We start from the raw sequence: 22,274 nt of genomic DNA, 5'->3' as shown, positions 1-22,274 counted from the left end.
ATTATTGTCACAATGAAAATAACCTGCTGCATCTGCTATTGTGTCTTGTTTAATGGCCTGAAAAACAGTTTTTGTACGATTAAAGGTTGCAAATGACTTCCTCTTTCTCAAATCTCAGAGTTGGTTTTTTCTATTACTTTGTATTTTGATTTTGTGATAATAATGCCTCCTTGAAATTCTGTCATCTGGGGTAATATTTAATTACCTGGTTCTCCTGACCACTCTTTCTCAAAGTGTTCTGCCCTCCCACTCTCCCACCCTTCCCAGACTTTTTTCCTCTCTAAATGTGACTATTTTTTAAGGTTTTATCCTTAGCTTGCTGTTTTCCTAGAATTCTCTGTTTCGGAGAGGTTGACTATCTCTAGTTAGGTCTCACTCCTGCATTCTAGAACTCCTGGATCTCCTCACAGTGCTTTCTAGTCTGTGCGTCATATCATCCTAGATCATTCAGTACAAATAAGTGATAACTCCTACAGGTAGTTGTTTTTGGTTTTGTTTTTGTTTTTTGTGTGTTTTGTTTGTTGTTTGTTTGCTTTTGTCTTGTCCAAATCATTCATTCTTCTTTTTCATTTTTCATTGTCACTGTTAGAGTTGGGATCCTCAATTTGCTTTCCTGAGTTGTTAACATAACCTGCTAACCTGTTTTCCCTGATGTAATTTACCATCCTACCTGCAGTGGTAAGCATCATCTTTCAAAAGCACGGATCTGATTGTGTCAGTTTCCTGTTGGGTATCTCCGCCATTCCCTGTTACCAGTTGAATTAAAATGCTAACTTAATAACTTAGCATTCATTATTCTTCCAGTGTGATCTCAGCCTGCTTTCAACCTTAATTCCCAGTGTATGAGATTTTCTGTGTTGGCGTATATGTGAGAATGGTAAAGATGTAGAGCTGGCTGTCAGTAGAGGCATTACTGAGGAGGGTTTTGTTTGTTTATTTTAGTTTCCCTTTGGTTCCAAGGGCTCTATAAGGGTGAGCTATTGGTGATCCATTACGAGCATAATATTTGTGGGAGCAATTTCTAACAATGCAAAGAGGCATTCAAATGGAGCTGATGAGGTACTGAGTAACGGATGAAGTTGGGAGTAGCAGGTTCCTGGGATCTTAGGCTTTTTTTTTTTTTGTAAGTGTGACTAATACAATACAGCACTTACTTTCTTTATTATTGCTACTTCGGGTGGTGGGGAGAAACACTATTATAATATTATGTCTTAGGAACATAAAGCTTGCACTTGAGAATGAGGAAAGGGAAGAAGGGTTTCCTGCTTGTAGCCTTTTGTGAAGAGGGCTCAAAAATGACTCAGATCTAGGTTTAGTGAATAAGTGAAGATTATGTAGTGGATATGTTGTATTTGCTTTTATTTCTGGGCTAGTCATGAAGGTGGCCGACTATTTTAAAGGGACATCTTAAGGTATCTCCCTAATTGACATAAAAAAAAATTTTCAACTGTCAGATGTGAAGAAGTGCTATGGTATCCCTTCTGATGCCAAAATTATATGATCCCACTCTCTGGGCTGAACTCCTAACCCGCATCCTTTGAGGTGTTTCTCTCAAGCTGAAAGTGTAGGCAGTTTTTTAAATTCCGTTTCCTTCCCCATCTTTTTTGTGATAGCATTTGATATTTCCTTAACTTGAACTCCTCCTTTCCCTTTTATTCTCTCCTCTTACTGGCTGAAATCCTGCTGTTTTGTTTCATAAATACAGTCACCTCAATGAAAACCTTCCCTGATTTCCCACCTCACAACTGGCTTTGATCTGTTCTTTATTTAAACCTCATGGTTCTTCGCTACACCTCTTGTGGCCCTTAGCACATTCTACCTCGCGTTATGGTTGCCTCGTCTCCTTTCTGAAATTGTGAACTACTGCCTACCTGTGAAATTGTGAGTATTATGTGTTAAAAAGTCCTGATTAGATGTTTGTTAACCTGAGTTCCAGATTTTTCACTTTCTGCTAGACATTGTCTTGTAGCAAAACACTGGCTGTTTCTAGACCCTATTCTTGTTTCCCTCAAACCGTTTTGTTCTAGGAAACCTGGGTGCCTCAGTTGGTTAAGCAACTGCCTTTGGCTCAGGTCATGATCCTGGAGTCCTGGGATGGAATCCCACATCAGGCTCCCTGCTCAGCGGGGAGTCTGCTTCTCCCTCTGACCTCTCCCCTCTGATGCTCTCTCATTCTTTCTCTCTCAAATAAATAAATAAATAAAATCTTGAAACAACAACAACAAAAAAAAAACCCGTTTTGCTCTTCTGACTTATCTGTTTTTTCAAGATTTTGCAATTCTTCAGTTTTACTGAAATATATCTGTTACTTCATAAGCAACAAATATTTGCATGGAATTTGACTATTTTATCACTAAAAGTAATTATCTGAATTCAGTGCTTCTTAGCTTTTTTAAAGAGTGGAGTCTGAGATTCTTTTTAAAAGATAATGCAAGCCATGGTTTCTTTCTCTAGAAAAATGCAATATACCTATAAATATTTTTCTTAGATGATCAGACTTCTTTATCGAACAGATAGAGACTAAGTGATGTTCCTGAGGTCACATGGGAAACCTGCATTTGGTAACTGGTTATTCAGTAGGAGGTGAAAAAATAGTACATGTGTTTTCAGAATACATGAAGAAAAAGAAAGGAGCTTTACTATGGATTAGCATGTATTTTAAAAGAGGAAAACTGCACATTTAGATGATTGCATTAATCCAAAAGTAGTTTTATTTCTTTCTTCTTCCTGCAAAACAAAGACATCTCGTTTTGGCAAGTACCTAGAATTTGGCTTTGTTGGTGATAATTTCCTTAAACGTTAACATTAAAGATGAGGGGAGAATAAGGCTAGTGAGCTTCACATAAAAACTTTTACTGTATCCTCTCCAAATGTGAAAATTTTTCTTTTGTCTTACAAAGCATACATAGTTGTAAAGAATACATAGTTGTGGAGTATGTAAAATATAATCAGAAAAGTAAGAAACATGGGCACCTGGGTGGCTCAGTGGGTTAAGGCCTGTGCCTTTGGCTCAGGTCATGATCCCAGAACCCTGGGATCGAGCCCTGCATCAGGCTCTCTGCTCAGCAGGGAGCCTGCTTCCCTTCCTCTCTCTCTGCCTACCTGTGATCTCTGTCTGTCAGATAAATAAATAAAATATTAAAAAAAAAAAAAGAAAAGTAAGAAACATAATTAAACTTAGAGCTCAGCAACATAGTTAAGTGATAATCACTGTTAATATTCTGAGGTATATTGTTCTAAGCTTTTTTAATATATTTAAATATATTTTTATTGTTTAGCTTTTCTAACAAAAAATGACATTTTGTTTTATGTGTTCTTACTGTTTTTCTCTTTAGCCCTTTGTAGAAATTTTTAAAGTGTAGAAAAATACATAAACAAGTCATTTCCCACTGTGCAGAATTAACACACTCTTAGTGTCTCCGCATTTTTGCTCCAGTTTTTCTTTAAGAAAAATCATTCAATTAAGGAAAAGTGATATAGTTTCATTATAAAGAATTCAAGCAGTGTCCAAAGTTACAAAGGTAAAAATAATCACCTCAAGTTCCTCCATTCAAAAATAACCAGATATGTGTGTGTGTGTGTGTGTATACATATAGAAGGATATGGAAGTAAACAGGAGGATTGATAGAAATACTTTTTAAAAGTGAGATTATGCTGTTAGTTGCTTTTTAAAACAGTATTTTTAATTTTATGTGAATTTACTTGAAGGAATTGTTAAATGTCAAGTAACTTTCTTTACCATATGAGAATATGATATAAAAGGTTGCTTTCAAGTCTAAAAAGATGAAAAATTTTAAGAAGTTGAAGTTAATCTCTTCTTTTTAGACCATGTGTGATTGGAGGTCTTACCTGCTGATTCTCTGATTGAAAGATAAGGACTTAAGTACTTTGACTCTTCTGTATCTTTCCATTCTGATTTTTGTTAGTTATTTTTACATTGTTTAGATGTTTATCATCAATCTTTTTACCATGCTTTTTCCATTCTTAAGTTACTTTTGGTTAATTTTCGTTTGCCTGGGTTTTGTTAACTTTTTTTTTTTAATAGAAGGGCTCTCGAGTGCTGCTTTTTGTTATTACTCTTTTATGTTTGAGAATGTCTTGATTTTGCCTTTATACTTGAGCTGTATTGTGGCTGGGTTTTTATGTTCTTGGGTCACACTTTCTTTTCCTTAGAACTTGGTAGATATTGTCCAGTTGGCTTCTGGCATTGAATGTTGCTGTGGAGAAGTTAGAGGCCAGCCTGGTTTTTTTTTTTTCCCCTTCCTTGTGATTTGCTTTTTCTGTCTGATTGCCTGAAAAAATTATTTTTAATTTCTTTGATTTTTAAAGTTAAGTGGTTTTAATTAGGATATTTTTTGGTGTTGAATATTTTATATTAAAATTTCCTGGAATTTGATGTGCTTTTTTAAAAAATCAACTTCGTTGGGGTTATAGTTTACATACAATAAACTATGCTTGTTTTAAGTGTAGTGTTTAATGAATTTTGACAAATGTACACACCCATGTAAAGACTACCACAAACAAGGTGATCTTTTATGTGGTTTTTTTTTTTTTTAATTTTTTAGATTTTTATTTATTTATTTGACAGAGAGAGTCACAGTGAGAGAGGGAACACAAGCAGGGGGAGTGGGAGAGGGAGAAGCAGCCTTCCCACTGAGCAGGGAGCGCAGTGCAGGGCTCGATCCCAGGACCCCGAGATCATGACCTTAGCCTAAGGCAGGCACTTAATGACTGAGCCACCCAGGTGCCCCTATGATGTGTTCTTTGGATCTGCAAATTAAGTTTTTATTTCAGGGAAACTCTTTTGTGTTATATCTTTGAATATAATTTTTATGTATTTATTGGTTTCTGTACTTCAGGGCTACCAGTTATTCTTATGTTGGATTGCTTGTCTTCCATATTTTTTTAGCTTCCTTCTAGTTACCTTTTTAGTTCTATTTACTGATTATTCAAGCCTTTCTCTGTGTCAGGAATTTCATTTTCAGCTGTGTTACTGAGAATTCTCAAGATATTTTTGACTCACCCAAAAATAACTTCTTGGGGGCACAGGGGTGCAGTTTGAGCCGAGCAGTGTTGTACTTCTTTCTTTTGCTCCAGAACTGTCATCTTTTCCCCCCTTTGGTTGACAGTTTCTGTTTATTACTTTAAGTTGTGTTCTTTTTCTTCTCTTTCTCTTTCCCTCTCTCTCAGAAATAGTTCTGGTTTGGAATCTCTTGGGGGGCTTTGGACAAGATATTTTATGAGGAAGTTTCATTGGCCTTAACATATAATATGTCATATGCGTAGATCTAAGATTGTTCCTTCATTTTGAGTGTTAAGTGGTCTCTCAATATCCTTATTTCTTGGTAGACTTTGGACACCTTTTTTGCCTCTTTGCTAATCCCCCACCCTCCCCATTAATAACAACCTGGGACCTTACTGCATCATAATGAAAGTATTCCATTTCCTCTTTCCTTCCTGGAGAGAGAGAATGTGCTTTAGGATATAATTAACTTTTTTTTCAAACCTTTGTAAACAAACGTAAAACTGGTACATGTTGGAGCCCCTAGTTGACTCGGTCAGGAGAGCATGCAGCACTTGATCTCAGGGTTGTGAGTTTGAGCCTCACATTGGGTTTAGAAATTACTAAAAAAAAATAAATAAACTGGTGTATGTTTGTACTCGGGGAATATGGTATTAAAGTGTGTGGGTGAGGGGCGCCTGGGTGGCTCAGTGGGTTAAAGTCTCTGCTTTCAGCTCAGGTCATGATCCCAGAGTCCTGGGATCGAGTCCCGCATCAGGCTCTCTGCTCAGCAGGGAGCCTGCTTCCTCCTCTCTCTCTGCCTGCCTCTCTGCCTACTTGTGATCTCTGTCTGTCAAATTAAAAAAAAATTAAAAATTAAAAAAAAAAAGTGTGTGGGTGAAATGGAAATGAAATAAACATGAGTCTTGTCAAAACAATTTCAAGACTTTCTAATTGATTATAGTGAATAAAATGGTAAATGAAACTGAAATTTTTCTTGAACTGAACATTTAAAATATTAGTATTCTTAGAAATGGATTGATTGAAAAACAGACTTGTTTATAGGTAAACATGTTCAGAAAGGACATTTTTAATTTATGTAAATTTTTAGGGTAGTGTGGTAGAAAGGATGTTAACTTACTATTTATATAATGCATTTTTTATTTATCAATTCATTGAACTCTATTGAACACTTTCTGTGGTCCAGACATTGTTCTAGGTAGTGGGGATATGTCTTGAATATAAGAAAATCCTTGTTTCATGGAGCTACATTATAGTAGAACAAGTAGATCATAATGTATAAGCATAATTTGAACTACAAAGTAATATAAAACTCCTTTGAACTATCTGGAAGAAATGAACTACCTAAGTCTAATATTTAAAAAATAATTCTTAGCCAAAGTTAACTACAAATCCTGTTTTTGCCAGCACTCTACCGTTTGTAATTTAACAACTTTCAGAATGCATTGACACTGTCCTTTATCAGCCTTCACTTACCTTCTTTCACCCATACCATAATCATTTCCTTGCAAGCATTCTTAACTCTCTTGTCTTATTTTGTGCTTAACCTGGCAGGAGAGCAAATCTGGCCAAATCTGTCTTACTACTTATTTTACACCCAGTCCCCTCAAGGCCTGGGAAGAGCCAAGAACCCAGAAATATTGTCTTAACTTTCATGGCTAATTCATTATTTTCTTTTTAGAGTTTCCTTCATGTACATTAACCACTTCCCTGTGGTTCATAAGTTCATTTTTCTTCTTTGCAAGAGACTAGGCTAATCAAATAGAGCATCTCTTGGACCTTATTCCAAATTCCAGGAGATTGCCCCAGCTTGGGGGAGATGTTTATCTTTGGTGCCATAAACTATGGCTAGAGGAACAAGGTATAGTACAAGCATTGCTGCTGGGGTTCACTCTTCAGAATCTGTGGTTAGGGGAAATGAGTGTGATGTTACTTCCTTAGAGAGGTAGCCATCAGAAGGATACCCCAAAAAGTGAAAACCACTTAGCTGGTCAGTCTTTAAGGTATGTAGAGGTCCTTAATTGTAGTCCATGGATGGGCTACGGTGAGTTCCTGAATACCCTGAAATTGTTTGAAGTGTGTGTGTATGTATGTGTGTGTATACATATGTGCCTATTAATGGAAAAGAGGGCCACAGTTTTTAAATATTCTCAAAGGGAGCTGTGACCTACATAAGGATTCTTCTATAGGTTTTATTTTAGCAATAATCTCTGATTTAATGGATCTAGAAATGTTAGCAGTAAAAGGTGAGGCAAAGATGAGTTTTACTATTTTGAATTCAAGATAATTAAAGAGGTGAAGGAAGTAACTTTTAACAAAAAGAAGTTAGTTTTTCAAAAGTGGAGTTTGACAAATGCATGTTGTAAATCAACATTTTCTCTTTACATGTATTTTTAGATCAACAGAGAAGAATATTTTTGCCACCTCCACCTGGAATTAGAAAATGTGTCATATCCACCAATATTTCTGCAACGTCTTTGACAATAGATGGAATTAGGTACAACTTCTAAAGTTTCTTTTAAAGCCAAGGAAACCACTTAGCTTTGAGTTTGTTCCCCTGTCCTCCAGTAATTTTCTTGTCACCTACTTGTAATCACTACTATTTTTTTTATAATTATCGTTTACCATGATTAAGAAATGGAGTAGGAGGTGCACATCGTATTCCTGATTATACTTTTTAACTACTTTTATTTGGCAATTTGTAGCTTTGTCTTCCCAAATTTAAGATTATGTGTAATGCTTCATGGGTTTCATTATTCATTATTCATTAACTAGACAGCCAGAGCTGTTTTGTGTACTCATTAATAGGGTATACCTAGGATAATAAGACACTCCCTTCTCATCTGGCACCTCCACTTGGTGGAGTTGTGTGTCCAAGTGTTGTACATCCAAGTGTTTAGCTGAAGGTACTGTTTCTCGCTTTTCACCTTTTTATGAAATGAACTATGCTGTGAGTCTCTTATTTTTTAATGTAATCAATGATGCCATCAATTTTTGAGTAAATTTAGTGGAGAAACACTGGGAAATTTTAAGTCGAGACTGATGGCTAATGTGAAGTTCTTTTTGTCTTTTGACCACAGCCCTTTTAATATTTATCTTTTATCCAGTATATTTTATGTCCTTAACTAAAAATCTGTCTGTTTGCCATGGGAAGGCTGGATCTGAATCTCAAAGATCCTATGTCATTCTTTTGTGTAAAATGATCACCCAGACCGAAGAGGAAGTTTAATTTCCTTTGGTTTTCTCTTTTACTTTAAAAATGATTATTTCAGTAAGGGCTTTCACTTCTTTGGAGGAAGTCTTCCTCTGTAATTTTCTGTTCCCAGCAAAGGCAAAAGTCATTAAATAATATGTTTTGGAATGTTCCCTTAGTGAATGGTGGACTTACTACAATTCCTAACTTAGTTTTTTTTGTTTTTTTTTTTTAAAGATTTTATTTATTTATTTGACAGAGAGAAATCACAAGAGAGGCAGGCAGAGAGAGAGGAAGGGAAGCAAGCTCTCCACTGAGCAGAGAGCCCGATGTGGGACTCGATCCCAGGACCCTGAGATCATGACCCGAGCCGAAGGCAGTGGCTTAACCTACTGAGCCACCCAGGCGCCCTCCTAACTTAGTTTTTTACCTGACTTGTTCTCTGTTTAGTTGACTTAAATGGTGTTGTTAAAGGCTACCTTGAATTAAATTCTAAACCTGTTAGAGTGGTCTAGAGGTGGCTTTCAAATTTGTTCTTTTAGAGGAGAAATTCATATAATATAAAATTAACATTTAAAAGTGAGCAATTAATATTTAGTACCTTTACAGTATTGTACAGACACTAACACTACCTCTGCCTACTTCTAAAACATTTTTATTACCCTAAATAAAACCCTGTACCCTTTTAGCAGTTATTCCCTATGCCCCCCTCCATTCTAGCCTTTGGGAACCACCAGCCTATTTTCCGTTTTTATGGAGATTCTATTCTGAGTGTTTCATATAAATGGTCGAACAATGTGTGACCTTTTGTGTCTGGCTTCTCTCACTCATCGTGCTGTCAAGGTTCATCCACATTGCAGCATGTATCAGCACTTCCATTCATTTTTGTAGCTGAATAATATTCTATTATATGTATGTACCATAATTTGTTTATCCATGTATCCCTTAATGGTTAATGGACATTTAGGTTATTTCTACCTTTTGGCTCTTATGAATAGTGCTTCTATAAAAATATGTCTACAAATATTGGCTGAGTACTTCTTTCATTTCTTTTGGGTATGCACTGAAGAATGTGATTTCTGGGTCATGTCATAATTCTGTGTTTAACATTTAGAGGATCCTTCAAACCTTTTGCACATTGGCTTAACCATTTTACATTTCCATTAGTAATGCACAGGGGTTCTAATTTCTTGACTTTGAAGTATTATGTTTAATATAAAAGGCATCATATAGTTGCTAGTTTGGTAGAAAAGGAGAATCCGAATTGGCTAAAAATCAACAAGTCTTATATTCTAGAAACTTAACTGGTTTTCATTCTTCTTAGATATGTGGTAGATGGTGGCTTTGTGAAGCAGTTAAATCACAATCCCAGATTAGGGTTGGACATCCTGGAGGTGGTTCCAATTTCAAAGTAAGTCTCTATGTCAAGCTTTTTTGCTCAAAGAACAGTTTATTAGGTCGTTTTTAACTGGTTAGGATGTATGATGTTAACTACTTAGTACATTTTGGGGACTTCTTTTTTTTTCTTCTTCTTAAGGAGTGAGGCATTACAGCGAAGTGGCCGAGCTGGCAGGACTTCCTCAGGAAAATGCTTTCGGATCTATAGTAAAGATTTTTGGAACCAATGTATGCCTGACCATGTGATCCCTGAGATTAAGAGAACTAGTTTGACATCTGTAGTTCTGACCTTGAAGTGCCTTGCCATACATGATGTTATAAGGTATGTAGACAATTTGAAGAGAGAAAAATTTGTTAGGATGGAGCCAGGTTATTCCTCAGAATTCTTTTGAGGTATTTGACTCCTACATCCCCCTCATTTAGAGGTTTAGCTAAACCCAAATAAAAGGTTTCTTTGCAGTGCTTTCCTGTGATTTGATTCCTTGCTCCTGTTTTAACCTTGGCCTAATGGGGTGCTCCATGTTGATGTTTATTTGGATCATTTAGTGACCACTGCTTATCTGTAATGAAAGGTATATAATGACCTTTATTCCAACCAGAAAGTGGTTTTCTTTTGCGTGTCCATCATTATAGCAAGTACTGTGAGAGATAGAGTAATACTCTGATAGTATTTTGCTTTCACTAAACTTAAATCGTATTAAAGAAACAAGATTCAGACACATGAAAGAATGGGACAGCTGTTAAGTTCCTCAAATGTTAAACTATATAATTAGTTGGCATAGGATAAAGTATTGTTGTAGGGGCTTGAAATTTCTTATTACACATGATAGAGAAAATAATGAAGGAAAATACTGTTCTTGGTCTTAATTTTAGTCTAAATTGTCTGCAAAAGTGTCAGAAACTATGGGAGAAGGTGACTCTGTGTTCATAGGAAGGGAATTAATTACTAGGTATATCCAAATATGTATTGTATACTCTTGGAAAGCCAATTAAAATGTTTTCTGGATAGTTTAAAACTAGAGATTTTCTAAATGAGAATATAGATCTTAGAAAGAGAAAAGCATATAATATATGAAATTCTCACTGTAATCATGAACAACACCAATGAGAAAGAAGAACCATTTAAATCTAAATGGCTGAACAGAAAGCTTTCAGATGAACCCAGATTTTAAAATAATATTCATAATATGATTTTTGTGAATAATATATAATTACAAAGCAACATATAATCAAGAATAAATATGTATTAGAAAAATAGGAATAATATTAAAAGTGGCATATAATTAAGAATATATATATTAGAGAAGTAGGAATAATAATTACTTAATATCATCTGCACTGAGTTAATTTTTCCATCTTAAGTTTTAAGACTTAGAATATACTAAAAGTCCTCAAGATGCTAAAGCCAAAAAACAAAAAAATTCTCCTCTTTCTCTTTCTCCTTCTCTCTTTTTAGGATTTTATTTTTAAGTAATCTCTGCACCCATTGTGGGGCTCGAACTCAGAACCCCGAAATCAAGAGTCACATGCTCCACCAACTGAACCAGCTGGATGTCCCTCTCCTCTCTCCTTTTGTTTATTTATTTATTTATACCCCCCTTTCTCTTTTTAATATGTGTGTAGAATAAGGAGAAATAGAGCCAGTATTAACTTGCAGATTTTGGGTTATATGAGAGAAATTATGCAGAACAGGTTGGCAGAAAATTGTAAGAAATACAAATGTTTTGTCTTCGTCATTCAGGAAAAGGTCAGAATCTGAAAACAACTGCCCAATATGCTTGGAATTGATCTTCAGCAAATTCTAGCAGAAATTTTTCTAGAAAAAAATGGTTTTAGAGAATTTAATGGTGATTTATAGTAATCCATAAAATCAAAATGGTTCACAAAGACTATGTCATAATAAACCATTTCCTTTTTAGTTTGAAGATAGGACTATCCACATAATGGGTGCACTGTAAGAATTTATTGAATGGTAATCTAATGACTCTTGCTTTCTACACACCATATGATAAGATTATATCTACCTGTCTATTATATATCTGTTTTATCTATCTTATTCATCTTTGTGAATAAGGTGACAGGACTGTTGAATATAGTTGCCAAATAGCCAAATCCAGAATGTATTGATTAATTGCTTAGCACAGCCTACATGGAGGTTTTGCTAATAGTGTGCTGAACTTTGCTCTTTCCTCATGAGCATTTTCAGTGAAAATATTAAAGATATTGAAGTCATAGTTATATATTGCTGGAAAATGTCTTGATGTCTAATCAGTAGATGATTAAAACTGCAAGATTTAGAATGATCTTAATAGGCAAAAATCAACAAGGCCAAAGTCTGAAAGGTTACATCTTACAGCCTTTGTTTGGGTTATATATTAAGGAAATACACATGAAAAAGATCTGAAATTATCAGATCACCACAACTTAGTATGAGAGCTTGCAATTATTATTCTGTTTAGAAAACAATAAAAAATTCCTACTGGTGCGATGCCTGGGTGGCTCAGCTGGTCAGCCTTTGGCTCGGGTCATGATCCCCACATCCTGGAATGGAGTCCCACATGGCAGCAGGGGTTGGGGGAAATCCCTGCTCAGTGGGGAGCCTGCCACTCACCCTGCTTGTGCTCTCTTTCTCTGGCAAATAAATAAATAAAATCTTTTTTAAAATAAAGGTTTTAGGGGCACCTGGGTGGCTCAGTGGGTTAAAGCCTCTGCCTTCGGCTCCGGTCATGATCCCAGGGTCCTGGGATTGAGCCCCACATCAGTGTCTGCTCAGCAGGGAGCCTGCTTCCCTCTCTCTTCTCTCCCTGCCTCTCTGCCTACTTGTGATTTCTGTCTGTCAAATAAATAAAATCTTTAAAAAAAAAAAAGGTTTTAAAAAAATTCCTACTGGCATAGACTTTAATTATGTTAATAGACTGCAATGTCCAAATGACTGGAATTATAGCATTCCTGTTATGTGTTGGTCACTCTACATTTGGAGTTCGGTTATGGATATCATCACATTTTGTGAGGATTTTGACAAGCTAGAGTGTTTCTGAAAGATGGTAATTAGGTATGGTGGGTCTCTTAGAAAGCAGCAGTACAAGGAGTGCTTGACAGAATTCAGTAATTGGTATAATCAAGGGAGAAAAATAATGGTAGTTTTTACAAATCTGGAAGGGCACTCATGTAAAAGAGGAACCTGACTAATTTGGTATTGCTCTAGGACAGGGGTCAAAAACCATGTTCCAGGCTCACTGCCTGTTTTTGTAAATAAAATTTTATTAGAACAGAGCCATGCATATTCATTCATGTGTGGTTGCTTTTGCTATAACAGCAGAGTTGAATAATTGTGACAGAGACCATACGGCCTACAAAACCTAAAATATTTACTATCTGGCCTTTTACAGAAAGTGTTTGCTGACTCTTGCTCTAGAAGATGCCAGGACTTGTTGGTACAAGTTGTAGGAAAACTGACTGTAGAACAGTCTACAAGATTTTTGTTTATTTGTTTTTAAATAGAGCAGTGAATCCTGGAGTGGACTTTTATGTAAGGTATTGGACCTTTTGTCCTTAGTTGGACTTTTTCAAGGTGAGAAATTGGAGTAGATGATTTAACCATCTCAAGACTTATGGCGGAAAAAGTAATCCAGTGCCAATAGTATTAAGTAATTATTATTAGTAGTAAGACAATATGTATATATATATTCAGGCTTGGTTATATGCCACCCTTTGTGAATATTATTGTCTAATGTTCATTAATAGTATTGTGGTTATGTAAGAATGCCTTTGTTTTCCAAGATTTTATTTATTTTTCATGTATTTATTTTAGAATGAGGGTACATGTGAGCAGGGGGAAGGGCACAGTGGGAGAAAGAGGAAGAGGGAAAGAATCGCAAGTGGACTCCGTGCTGATAGTGGAGCCCAATGTGGGCCCCATCTCAGGACTCTGAGATCATGACCTGAGCCAAAACCAGGAGTGGGACAGTCAACTGACTAAGCCACCCAGACACCCCTAAGTTGTCTTTATTTTCAGAGGATGCATGCTGAAATATTTTGGGGGGTGAATTGGCATTGTATTTACAACTTGTTTTCAGATAGTTGAGGAGAAAATAAGAATATACATAAAGCAAATATGGTAAAATTAATCAAATATACTTACCATTTTATTAAAAACCATATTGAATTAATGTTGATCAACTTGTAATATTTGCCCACTGTCAGTTTTTCTCCACTAGTTTATAAAATTGTAATAAAAATTGTGGACTACAGAACAGAGTAGTTTTGACATTGAAGAATGTCAAAATGTCTATGAAGAATGGGGCAGGAATAAGATAAGTAGAGAAGAATGGTGAGTGTTCCAGCTAAGGGGGATCAAAAAGAAGTACTTTTTGAATTAAACAGAAGAGTGTGATTCAGCACTTAGTTCTCCTCCTGAAACCAACATTGCATGGTATGTTAACTAACTACAATTTAAATAAAAATTTAGAAAGGAAAAAAAGAGTGTGATTCAGAAAAAATAATTTCCTACCTTGCTGAATGCTGTTCATGATCATAGAGTGCTTAGGGAAGGGCGCCTGGGTGGCTCAGTTGTTAAGCTTCTGCCTTCAGCTCAGGTCAAAATCAGTGTTTTGGGATCAAGCCGCATATCGGGCTTCTTGTTCAACAGGAAGCCAGCTTTTCCCTCTGCCTGCTGATCCCCCCCCGCCTTGTGTTCCTTCTCTCACTATCTCTTTCTGCCATAAATAAATAAAATCTTAAAAAAAAAAAAAAAAAGAATGCTTGGGGGAAAAAAAGAGAGGGAGAGGAGGCTTGAAAAAAAGAAGTAAAACCTTTAAAGAAATTGTCAAGTCTGTGTAAAATCTACAATGGTCAAGGAATGGAATCTTACTCATATCTCATTTAAACCCAGGTTTCCCTATTTGGATCCACCTAATGAGAGACTCATTTTGGAAGCTCTTAAACAACTTTACCAATGTGATGCTATTGACAGGTAAAACAACAACAACAACCCAACCACAACAGATGTTAATCTCTTTCTGTTTCATTTTATTATTTTTTAAAAATTTTATTTTTATTTTAAGTAAACTGTGTCAGACATGGGGCTTGAACTCATGACCCCAAGATCAAGAGTCACATGCTCTACCAACTGAGCCAATCAGGCACTCCAGTCTCTTTTTTATTTTATTTACTTATTTATTTATTTGAGAGAGATAGAGGGAGAGAGAGAATTGTGTGGGGGAGCAGAGGGAAGGAAGGACAGGCAGACTCCACACTGAGTACAGAGCCTGATGCATCACTTGATCCCATGATTCTGAGATCATGACCTGAACCAAAATCAAGAATTGGATGCTTACCTGACTTGAGCCCTTCAGGTGCCCCCCCATCTCTTTTTCAAATAGGGTTCTTAATAGTTTCCTTTATCAGTAGAAAACGATTCGTTTGAATTGAAGGGATTGTTTTATCTGAAATAAGACTTTGTCCTCAGTTTTTCTTTGCCACAATTCTGAATTTAAAAATTACATGATAAAACTGTATTTGTATTTGGTATTATTTAACAAGTAATTTTTGAGTACCATTTCAGTACCAGGCTTTAAGTTGGGTATATGAAATAATAAGAGAGCCATTGTTCTTATGATTATGTGTTGGGAAAAGATTTGGTAATTATCATTCTCTTATTTCTTCAAGGACATCCTCTATGCTTCTGTAGCATTTTGTGTCTTTTATTATAGTACTTTATTCTGCCTCACTGTTTAGTTTTTTGGATGTATTGGCCCTTGAAAACAGAGAATGTATCAGCTTTATGTTTTCTTTTATCAATGATCAATGTGTCGTGTTTTTTATATTGAATTTATGGAGTTGATTTAAGGTAATATAAACTATATCTGACTTATTTTAAGTGATGAACATTTCACTTGTACTCCCCAAAGATAGAAAGAACTTAAGAACCTTATCTTTCTATTAAGGAGCGGCCATGTGACCAGGTTGGGTTTGTCTATGGTGGAATTTCCTCTCCCTCCACATCTGACATGTGCAGTAATAAAGGCTGCTTCTCTGGATTGTGAAGATCTACTACTTCCAATAGCAGCAATGTTGTCTGTGGAAAATGTCTTCATTAGACCAGGTAAGAAGTTTTTTGATGAGCTTTAAAAAAATTAATAGACTTTATTTTTTAGAGCAGTTTTAGGTTTAAAGAAAAGTTGACGATAAGTACAGACACACACAGTTACCTCATACTTAACATCTTTTGTTGGTGTGGTACATTTGTTATTATTGATGAGCCGGTATTGATACATGATGATTAACTAAGGGTCACTGTATTGTATATTTGGGTTTTGACAAAACCCTGTTATCTGTAGTAACACATTTCCACCATTACAGTAATATACTAAAAGTTGCACTCCCCTAAACATCTCCTTTTTGTCCACCTAGTCATCCCTACATCCCTTCCCCCAAGATAGCTTGGCAATGCACATTTAAGGTTCCTTGTTGTCTTTTTAAAACATAATAGTTCTTTTCTTTTTATTGCTGAACAATATTCCATTGTATAGGATTTGTTTATATTTTCTCATATTGAAGGACATCTTGGTTGCTTTCAAGTTTTGGCAATTATGAATAAAGCTGCTGTAATCCATGTACAGGTTTTTGCGTGGACATAGGATTTCAACTCACTGCTGAGTTATAATATAACAATAGGTTTATATTTGTAAGAAACTGCTAAACAATTTTCCAAAGTGTCTGCGCAGTTTTGTGTTCTCACCTGCAATGAGTCTGAGAATTCCTGTTGCCCCACATCCTCACCAGCATTTGGTGTTGCCATTGTTTTAGATTTTGACCATTCTAATAAGTGTGTAGCACTTGTTAGTAACTTGTTGTTTTAACATGCAGATCCCTGATGACATATGATGTTAACCATCTTTTTATATGCTTATTTGTCATCTATGGATTTTTTTTTTTTTTTTTAAAAAGACCATTCAGGTCTTTTTATTATGTTATTTTATTTTATTTAAAGATTTCATTTTTAAATAATCCCTGTACCCAGTGTGGGGCTCAGACTTGTAACCCTGAGATCGAGTTGCATGCTCTACCAACCAAGCCAGCCAGGCACCCCCAGATCTTTTTAAATTGGGTAGTTTTCTTATTGTTGAGTTTTAGGAGTTCTTTGTATATTTCAGATAACAGTCCTTTATCAGGTATGTCTTTTGCAAATATTTTTTCCAAGTCTGTGGTTTGTCTTCTCATTCTTTTGACATTATCTTTCATAGAGCAGAAGTTTTAAATTTTAATGAAGTCCGGTTTTCAGTTATTTCTTTCATGGGTTATGCGTTTGGTGTTATATTTGAAAAGTCATCACCATACCCAACATCCTCTAGGTTTTCTCCTATGTTATCTTCTAGGAATTGGATGTCCATTTGTTCTAACCCCATTTGTTCAAAAGGCTATCCTTCTTCCATGGAAATACCTTTCCCCCTTGTTAAAGATCATTTAACTATATTTGTGTGGGTCTGTTTCTAAGCCCTGTATTCTGTTCCATTGACCTCTTTTCCTACCCTTCTGTCAATATCACACTATCTTGAATATTAGAGCTTTATAGTAACTCTTGAAGTTGGATAGGGTTAGTTTTCTGACTTTGCCCTTCCCCTTCAATTAGGGATTATGTCAAATCTGTAGATCAGGCTGGAAAGAATTGATATCCTGACAGTATTGAGTCTTTCTATCCATGTACATGAAATATCTCTCCGTTTATTTAGATTCTCCAGTAATTCACTGGGCATTTTTATTACCATATATCTAGCCCTATGAGACATGAAACTGAGGATCAAAGAATTTTACATTTTGTTATTTTTTAACTTAGTTGTTTGAAATAGAGAGTCTATAATGTTCCTGGCTAAGAGTTAATTTCCTTTCACTGGTAAAGAAAGATAGTATGGTGGACCTTTGCCCTGTTCTAGTACATTAGTAATATATTAACTTTTCTTCCCTAGACTCAAAAGAAATGAAAGTTCAGCACCTGTATCCTAAGAGAATTGTTTTGAGGTTCAGACTTCTGCTTCTTTCCTTTCTTGGTGTGTCTGTGTGGGACACAACTTAGTTCGTCTCATAGCAGCTTTACTTTCTTCTAATGGGGGTGGGGGTGGGGTGAGAATTTTTTTTTTTTTTTTTTTTTTTTTTTTTTTTTTAAAGAGCTTCTGGGAGAGCCTGGATGGCTTAGTCAGTTTAACTTCTGACTCTTGGTTTTGACTCAGGTCATGATCTCAGGGTCGTGAAATCAAGCCCCTGTCATGGGTATGGAGCCTGCTTAAGGTTTTCTCTTGCCCTCTCTCTCTGTCCCATCCCCCTTGAATGAATGAATATATATAAAAATAAATAAATAAATAAAAGACCTTCTGAGTAGACAGTGTTTCTTACCTGCAGCCAAGACTAAAAATAGTGTGTGCTACCATACTGGCCATATCCCTTTATAAGCTGTGAGTGTGTGTCCAGATTGGTTTATTTATTACCAAGATTGTAATGGAGGATACATTTTCCTATAAAAGTACTCTGGTTTAATCAGTGTGCTGCCTATCCCAAAATGATTGTAGTCTTTTTTTTTTTCCCCCTTCCCCCTAGATTGTAGTCTTAAGTGTCAGAATTTTGGTTCTAGTAATACCCCGAATTACAATTGTTCTTTTCTAGTGAAGAGTAATATGCAGGGGCGCTTAGGTGGCTCAGTCTGTTAAGTGTCAGTCTTTGGGTCAGGTCCTGATCCCTGATCCGGGTCCTAGGATCCAGCCCCACCTCTGGCTCCTCAGCAGGGAGTCTGCTTCTTCCTCTGACCCTCTGCCCTTCTGCTCTCTCTCTCTCAAATAAATAAATAAAATCTTAAAAAAAAAAAAAGACTGTATACAGTAAATAAGGTTGGCTGGGTGGTAGTTAGGGGATGGGTGAAATAGGTGAAGGGAATTAAGAAAAACAGACTTCCAATTATAAAATAAATAAGTCATGGAGATGAAAGCACAGTATAGAGAATGCAGTCAGTAGTGTTGTAATAATGTTTTATAGTAACTATGCTTACTGTGGTGAGCGTTGAGTAATGTATAGAATTGTTAAATCACTGTTTTATACCTGAACCTAATGTAGCATTGTATGTCAGCCATCTTTTAATGATAGTCTTTAAGTAAATAAGTCTAGCTGGGTTTCTAAGCTACAAATACTCTAAAAACTATTAAAGAGTATTGAGGTGAGAGTCAAGACATCAGGGTTCTAACCTGACTCCACTGCAACCTAATTATCTGACTATTGACCTAGTTTTTCTGGACTTCATTTTTCATTTGTAAAATCAGGGAGTTAGATTAGATTAAGGTGATCCAATCTTATAGTCTTATAAGGGCAGAAAAAGGAACTGGTTTTCCTCATTGGAATTTTTAAATAGATGAAACCACTCTGGTGTTAGCTCTTTTTTTTTTAAATTACCTTTTTATTGGAATACAATTTCAAAGTTACAGAAATGTTGAAAGTATAGTAAAGAATTTCCTTTATACCTTTTACCTAGTTTCATCAGTTTTTAACTTTTTTTGTATTTGCTTTACTATTCTTTTTCTCTTTCTGTCTTTCTATGTATATATGTATGCATTTTATGTATTTTTTAGAGTCACTTAGGAACATTACACTCCCTTACCGCAAAGTATTGATAACGATAACGTATATTTACTAAGAATAAGGGCAGTCTCTTATTTAACCATAGTACATTTATCAAAATTAGGAAATTTAGTATTGACATAATACTGTTATCTAGTCCAGAGTCCATATTCAAATTGTCCTTTGTCCCTAGAATATACAGAATTAGCTTTAGAATTCCTGAGATATACCACTGACTGCTTACAGTTTTACTAATTTTTTTAAATTATTTTTTAAAGATTTTATTTATTTATTTGAGAGAGAGAGACACACACACACACAGAGCGAGCAAGAGCACCAGCGGAGATGGGGGGAGGCAGAGGCAGAGGGAGAGGGAGAAGCAGACTCCCCGCTGAGTAGGAAGCCCGACTCTGGGTTCAATCTCAGGACCCTGAGATCATGACCTGAGCCAAAGGGAGATGCACAGCCAACTGAGCCACCCAGGTGCTCCTACAGTTTTTCTTTTTGAGGTAAAATGTACATGTAGTGAAATGTATAAATCTTAGGTGTATAATTCAATTAATTTTGTGAAGTGCACACATCCATATAACTCATACCCCTGTCAAGATATGGAACAGTTTTATCACTCGGAAAATTTCTTTAGTGCCCCTTTGCAGTCAGAATCTAGCTCTCCCACCTCCCCACAGTCAGTCATTTCTCTATTTTTTTTTTAGGTTTGGCTTTTCTGAAACTTCATGTAAATAGACTTATATGTACTTTTTTGTGTTTGGCTTTTTTTGGTCAACATAGTGGGTGAGATTTATCCAATTCCACTGTATGAACATACTGCAGTTAGGTTTTTTTCCATTATCCTATTGATAGACATTTGAATTGTTTCTTGTTTGGTGCTGTTTATAAATATGGCTGTTAAGTGGCATGTGGGGGGCACCATCCATTAAGCATTGGACTCTTGGTTTCAGCTCAGGTTGTGATCTCAGGGTCCTGAGATTGAGCCCATGTTGGGCTCCAGGCTCAGCACAGAGACTGCTTGTCCCTCTCCTTGCCACTCTCCTCCTCCCACCCCACCCTCTTACAAATACACACACACTCTCTCTCTCTTTCTCTGTCAAATAAGTAAAGTAAAAAAAAAAAAAAAAAAGAATAGGTGTTTTGAACATTCCTCTGTAGGTCTTTTGTAGATGTATATTTTCATTTCTCTTAGGTAACTACCTAGGAAACAAATTGTTGCATTATTGAGTAAGCATGTATTTAAGAAATTGCCAACTTGGGGCGCCTGGGTGGCTCAGTGGGTTAAAGCCTCTGTCTTCGACTCAGGTCATGATCCCAGGGTGCTGGGATCGAGCCCTGCCTCTGGCTCTCTGCTCAGCGGGGAGCCTGCTTCCTCCTCTCACTCTCTGCCTGCTTCTCTGCCTACTTGTGATCTCTGTCAAATAAATAAATAAGGTCTTAAAAAAAAAAAAAAGAAATTGCCAACCTTTGGGGTGCGTAGGTGGCTCAGTGGGTTAAGCATCCCATTCCTTCTTGTACTGGGATCAAGCCCTCCTCCCCCCACCACTCCATGCAGCCCTATATCAGGCCCCACCCTCAATGGGGAGTTTGAGTGGGATTGGGATTCTCTCTCCCTCTGCCCCTCCCCCTGCTCACATTTTCTTTTGCTCTCTCTCAAATAAATAAATCTTTTTTTTTTTTAAAGGATTTTACTTATTTATTTGACAGAGATCACAAGTAGGCAGAGAGGTAGGTTGGGGGGGGCAGGCTCCCTGCTGAGCAGAGAGCCTGATGTGGGGCTAGATCCCAGGACCCTGAGATCATGACCTGAGCCGAAGGCAGAGGCTTTAACCCACTGAGCCACCCAGGCGCCCCTCAAATAAATAAATCTTAAAAAAAGAAAGAAAGAAAGAAAGAAAGAAATTGCCAACCCTTTTCCCCAAATGGCTATACCATTTCAAAATTCCATCAGCAATGTTTGCACCACATGTCTTCCTCAACATTTGGTGTTGCCTGTCATGTTATTTTACACATTCTATTATGTATTGGTGATCCCTCATTATGGTTTCATTTGTATTTTCCTGCTGACTAATATTTTTATGCATTCATGTGATTATTGACCATTTATCTTCTTTGTGAATTGTCTGTTAAAATCTTTTACTCAGGTTTTAAATTTATTAAAAAAATTATGGAATCTCAGAGATTTCAATTTATTCTGGATACAGGTTATTTGGTAGAAAATGAGTTGCATGTAGTTGTTCCCACTTTGGGCTTTTCTGTTTACTTTCTGAACAGTGGCTTTTGATGATGGGGGCTTTTGAATTTTGGTAAGTTTAATACATCAGTTACTATTGTTGTGGTTACTCTCTGAATGCTAAAAGATCTTTGCCTGCCCCAGGATCATGAAAATACACTTCTCTCTCATATTTCTATTGATACTTTACTATAAGCTTTACATTATTGAGCTTTTAATATAGTACAGTGATCCATCTGACCACTGTACTATATGGTATTTCTATATGGTATGAGGTAGAGGTTTAGGTTACTTTTTTTCTCTTATTTCCAGCACATTTATGGAAAAGATTTTTTCCCCCACTGAATTGCTTTGATACCTTTTTAGAAAATCTATGTACTGGGGCACCTGGGTGGCTCAGTGGGTTAAAATCTTTGCCTTCAGCTCAGGTCATGATCCCGGGGTCCTGGGATCGAGCCCCGCATCCGGCTCTCTGCTCAGCGGGGAGCCTGCTTCTCCCTCTCTCTCTGCCTGCCTCTCTGCCTACTTGTGATCTCTGTCTGTCGAATAAATAAATAAAATCTTAAAAAAAAAAAAAAAAGAAAATCTATGGACTATGTATGTGTGACTGTTATTTCTGGACTTTATTTTATCGATCTGTTTCTCCTTATGTCAGTGCCACTTAGTGTTGATTACATAGCTTTATGGTAAATTTTGAAATCAGGTATTGTAAGTCTTTCAACAGCGTGTTCCTTTTTTGATACTCTTGTGGTTATTCCATATTCCTTGCATTTTTATATAAATTTTAGAACCAGCATATCAGTTTTTTCAGGAAAAGGCCT

General features: G+C 36.3%; 1 protein-coding gene across 2 annotated transcripts in view; it reads left to right on the top strand.

The window, feature by feature from the left end:
- Nucleotides 1–22,274, top strand: part of DHX40 (DEAH-box helicase 40) — a 48,636-nt gene that overhangs the window by 8,038 nt on the left and 18,324 nt on the right. The window contains exons 8-12 of one of the 2 annotated variants that reach the window (XM_045985691.1): nucleotides 7,421–7,520; nucleotides 9,541–9,627; nucleotides 9,754–9,936; nucleotides 14,506–14,586; nucleotides 15,560–15,717. In XM_045985691.1, coding sequence (XP_045841647.1) covers nucleotides 7,421–7,520; nucleotides 9,541–9,627; nucleotides 9,754–9,936; nucleotides 14,506–14,586; nucleotides 15,560–15,717 — 609 coding nt within the window. The remainder of the gene's footprint in view (nucleotides 1–7,420; nucleotides 7,521–9,540; nucleotides 9,628–9,753; nucleotides 9,937–14,505; nucleotides 14,587–15,559; nucleotides 15,718–22,274) is intronic. The other variant, XM_045985692.1, reaches the window with a different exon arrangement.

The sequence above is a fragment of the Meles meles genome, chromosome 18, assembly GCF_922984935.1.
Source record: "Meles meles chromosome 18, mMelMel3.1 paternal haplotype, whole genome shotgun sequence".
NCBI classification, from domain to species: domain Eukaryota; kingdom Metazoa; phylum Chordata; class Mammalia; order Carnivora; family Mustelidae; genus Meles; species Meles meles.
This window is presented reverse-complemented; position numbering and strand designations above follow the sequence as displayed.